At 41.0% G+C, this 4,747-nt stretch overlaps 1 protein-coding gene across 1 annotated transcript; it reads right to left on the bottom strand.

The window, feature by feature from the left end:
• Positions 1 to 1,608: 1,608 nt before the first annotated feature.
• On the bottom strand, positions 1,609 to 2,928 carry GPR85 (G protein-coupled receptor 85). The gene has a single exon (XM_072652998.1). The coding sequence runs from the start codon at positions 2,809 to 2,811 to the stop codon at positions 1,699 to 1,701; it is 1,113 nt and encodes a 370-aa protein (XP_072509099.1). The 5' UTR covers positions 2,812 to 2,928; the 3' UTR covers positions 1,609 to 1,698.
• Between the last annotated feature and the right edge of the window lie 1,819 nt (positions 2,929 to 4,747).

The raw sequence follows: 4,747 nt of genomic DNA, 5'->3' as shown, positions 1-4,747 counted from the left end.
TAAATTGTAACTACTTTCTAAAATTAAAATGAGATACTTATTTCAAAACTCTTAGCTAACCAGATATGTTGGTTTGTACCTTCAGATAAAAATGGCCTATTAGAACAAGGATAAAGGTTTGCTATGGTAAACCACACAACAGTGCAATTGAAGATGATAGCACTTATCAGATTTGTTCTCCTCACCATTCATATACTTTGGGAATATAGCAACTACTGAAAATAACAAGTCATAACACACCTACAATCTCCCTAGTTTGTGCCTCCTAATGAAACTTTTTTTAAAAAAAAGGTAAATTGAAAAAAAAAAGTAAAATTTTATTCCAAGAAAATTAACAGGCTACACAGGTAAATTTTGGCAAATGCAACTTTATATTGAAATTCACACATCTGTATCTTAAAGAATGAGACTCACAGACTCTAATGTATTTCTAAAATACCAGAAATCATAGTATAAGCTTTCACAAGTTAAAACTTAAATAATTTAAAACGACCAATACACCCAATGTGCAGAAAGTATAAACAAGACTGTGCCTTCAGTAGAATAAATGCTCCACAAATTGTGCAAGATATCATACTAAGCTGCGGTCTCCCCATGACAGCTGACTCAAAATATAAACATACATCAACTGCCTGTGTTTCTCAGAACAAACTAGAATGGGCAGCACACCTTTAAAAAAAAAGATTCACATTATCCCAGTGATGTGCACCCTAATTTTTCAAACCATGGGAGAAAAAGGAAAGAGAGGATTAAGTGATCTTTCATGCACTCCCAGATGACTGACCAGAATTACGGATTCAATTTTCCTTGCCTATTTGCTCCAATGATAAATAAAATGGAAAATACTAGATAACCCTTTAAGGCAACATGTGTCTGTTCTGTATTATTCCAACTGCTCAATTATGACTGGATATTACCATCAATGTTGCCTACCAGACAGTTATCTAGTATTTGCAAAATATAAAATGAGTCGAGTAAACCTTTTTACCAAATCAACAGAAAGCTACATAACATAGTCCAATGCTAGTAATTTTACCAGTAAGAAAAATGGCATTTAGAAACAGTAACACATTTGGGGGTGGGGATGGGGGCAGGAAGTAAACTCAAATTGGAACCAAAATCCTGCTTTTGGAATGGTTCCCAAAACTTACAAGGCAAACAGATTTTTAAGTGTGATAATCCAATAATGCATGGCACATCTTTAGTTGATTACAGTACTTTAAGTCCCCCAGTAATTAGTCTTTGCAAAAACAATAAGAGTATGAAATGTTTCAAAGTCTTCAAACTTCTAAAATTAGTTTTTTTATCAACACGTTTACCTCATGTCAACTTAATTTATTAAGATGTCCAATGCTAATCTTTTTTGATGGTCTTATCTTATGTAGTGATATACACAGCATTTAGCACTGATACTTAGCACCTGCTACTTTCAGGATCTAGATTTCAACCACATAGAGAAACTTAGGGCAGTGGTTCAGTCCTTTCTTAATTACAAACCTTCACCAATGGTCAGCAGGAACACTTTTAGATTTAAAATAGGATTATAGATGAGCTAATGCAAGGACTGCAGAATGTTGCCCAAATCCTTACAACTGCTGATCACATTCTTGATTTTCTTCTCAAGATATGGCTACAGGCCACAATTGCTTAGCAGAGAAGGGTAGTGTTTCACAAGGCTAAAGATTTACAGATGCTCCCTCATATAACACAGTAAGGTTCCCTTGGTAACCTGGATTTTCTGCAGTAAAGAAGGGTTGTGCTGAAACAGCGCCTCAGCTCCCTGTTGGAGAAAATGCAGACAAAAGGATTGATTCCTGCTTGGGCAAAACTCATCCAGACAGCGGCTGTTAGAAATCCCCCTGGAACTACAGGCCCTCTTGCAAAAACTCTCCAGTAACAGGCCACCAGGTAGGGGCCCCACAAGGCGAGGAAGAGGAAAGTCATGATGTAGAACATTCTGCTGATTCTCTTTTCCATTTTGAACTCGTCTAAGACCAGCAGCCTTCTTCTGCCTGTGGTGTTTGCATTTTGCCTAATGCCCAACAGGGTGGGTGGTGTGGGGCCCCTTCCAAATCCTGCCAGCCAATTAGCAGCTGCTTGACCGCTGGCTCCTGGGCCATGAAAAGTCCAGTTCTGGCTGACTGCTGCTACAAACTGGACTGGCTTCATTTTCCTTCGATCGTGGACAAAAAATATCAGCTTGAGGTAGACAAGCTGTGTGGCTAGGAGAATGAGGGCAAGGAGAAGCATAAATCCCAAGGAATCATTGGCCCTGAAGGAACGATGTTGAAAGGTGCATTGATCCTCCTCCCTAATGAATGAATAAGTGCCCACGTCTAAAACTGGGGGGAAAGCCATTGCTACAGAGAGGGTCCACACCATACAGATGACAGCCAGACAAGTCCAAAAGGTCAGCCTTTTTGTATAGAAGCGGTGGTGAGCTATAGCTAGGTACCTGGTAACGCTGATGCAGAACAGCATGAAAGCAGTGTGGAAGCAGGACAAAACCCCCAGGAAGGCGATCACTTTGCAAGTCAGAGTCCCATAAGTCCAGGTAGAGCCATTTTTAACAGAGGTGAATACAAATGGGAAACAAATTGCAGATCTGAGAATATCTGAGCAGCAAAGATCCAACAGGAAGTAGTAAGGAGCTCTATGCAAGGTCTTATCTTTGACTAGCAAAATGGAGATCAGAAGGTTACCCACCACGCTGACTCCTATTATGAAACCCAGGGAAGTCAGTTTCAGAAAGGCGGTTAAAGGAGAGAGATTTTGCAAAATGTTGTCAGCTGCATGGCTATAGTTCGCCATAGATGGATGGATGCTAAGGATATTGCCTCAGTCAAGTCTCATGATCTATATATAAGAACAAGGAAGAGATAGATCCATACATCTTACTGCAAATGTAATCCACAAAAAAGAACTGATTTGGTGTCTAGTCATACATCCTCTTTTCTTCCATCTGATTTGCCATTAGAATATCTGAAAAAAAATTGAGCTATCAGTTCTTAAGTTAACAAGCAATGATGTCAGAAAGTACTAACATTAAGCTGCTAATTTATGGGAAAGCAAATGAAGTTGTAAAATCTAGTACTCTTCTTTGTTTTACATGTTGTGATTTTTTTGGGGGGAGGCAAACATTTGAGGTACCTGGCTATCAAATGCATGCTATAAACTATTCAGTTTGCTTGAGATTTCAGAGGATTGGTTTGTTTATGATTTCTTAGGTGATCTAGTTCAGAAAGGGTCCCTATGTTTTGGAAAAGGTACATTTTATTTGGATAAAATGAAAATGAAATGTTCCTTATTTTAAATGGTGTCAACCTAGGAATTAATCATTGGCATGTAAAATTAAACCTTCAGAGACTGCTAATGTAAAAGACATGGAGAGAAAGGAACATTATCTCCATCTATCTGAGGTCTTAATATTTGTCAGTGTTTTACAGATAGCTGCTCTGTTGATATGGATCACACCCAAAGAACCCCTGCAAAATTTATGTATTTTAAGCAAAGCCCATCAAGCACATGAATCAGAAACAATCATTCCTGCATATTGTCTAGGCAGAAGAGTATTTGCTCTTTCTTCTAAACCATGATTTCATCCATTAGTGTCTTTAGGATGAATAGAAAGACTGGTCCAGGGAGGACACAACAGTGATGTGATTTAGCCTTTTGTCGTCCCCTTCCCCCACCCCATCCCCCACCTTTCTGGCCAGAATCTTTTCTCTTTTAAACCCACGATTCTTAGCAATGGTTAATGTAAATATTGGCCAAGGAAACACACCCAGAGGAATATTGCACTTCCATTTGTAAGCCTTGGCCGCCTGGATTCAAATGATTATCTTGGGTAATTAAGCCTCTCCCATTTACACCACTATTCCTAGTTCCAAACAACAAGTAGCTACATTTTAAAGCAAAAACAGGGTACCCAGATCCTGGGTTTGGGGCCAGGCCAGGGAAACCAAGTATTTCGGTTAGTTCCCCCCATTAAAAGCGTGTTCCCTTTGCTACCTTTCTTCCAACCAGAATAAGCCACCAAAAAACCCTGGCAAAATCTGCGTTGGATGATTTTCATTTCCCCACTGGTGTGTCCCGGGGTAAATACCGACAGCACCAGGCATATTACGAAACCTGAAATCCGCCACCCCTGGACTGATAATAGAGAGATACATGCACATGCACACACACAGTACATACACGGAGATGGGAAGAGAAATCACTGCTGTGTTGCAAGGGAGCTGTTCTTGGTGCTTTCGCAGCCCAATTTCCCTCAGTCTTGAAATGCTCTCCAGACAAGCAGCTCCCAACAAGCCCTGTTGAAGATGCATTGTCTGTGTGTACTTCCATTATGCAGTTTATTGTCAAAAACCACAGGGAGGTATCTCTGCCCGTGAACCTGCAGCTCCATCACCACCATGCCCCCCCTTCCAACCTCCCCCCCCCCCCTTAACCAAGAGCATATCCTCCTACCTGTTGGCATTGGATATCCCGACAGACTATAGCTCTTCTTTCTATAAATTGCTGAATTTTTTTTTTTTTTGCCTTAGTACCTTGACTGAGGATCTAGTCAGTGGCTCCAACAGCGCCTGCGCGTTGGAGCCTCCTTGAGCTCCTAGCCTCGTCCTCCCCTGTCGCAGCCGCACAGTCTCTCCCAGTAACGCAGGAGCCCCAGCAGCGGCAGCACCAGCAGCAGCAGCAGCAGCGGCACCAGCACCAGCAGCAGAAAGAGCAGCAGCAGCAGAAACAG

The sequence above is a fragment of the Notamacropus eugenii genome, chromosome 3, assembly GCF_028372415.1.
Source record: "Notamacropus eugenii isolate mMacEug1 chromosome 3, mMacEug1.pri_v2, whole genome shotgun sequence".
Classification (NCBI taxonomy): domain Eukaryota; kingdom Metazoa; phylum Chordata; class Mammalia; order Diprotodontia; family Macropodidae; genus Notamacropus; species Notamacropus eugenii.
Note: the sequence above shows the minus strand (reverse complement) of the source record. Positions and strands in the feature narration are given on the sequence as shown.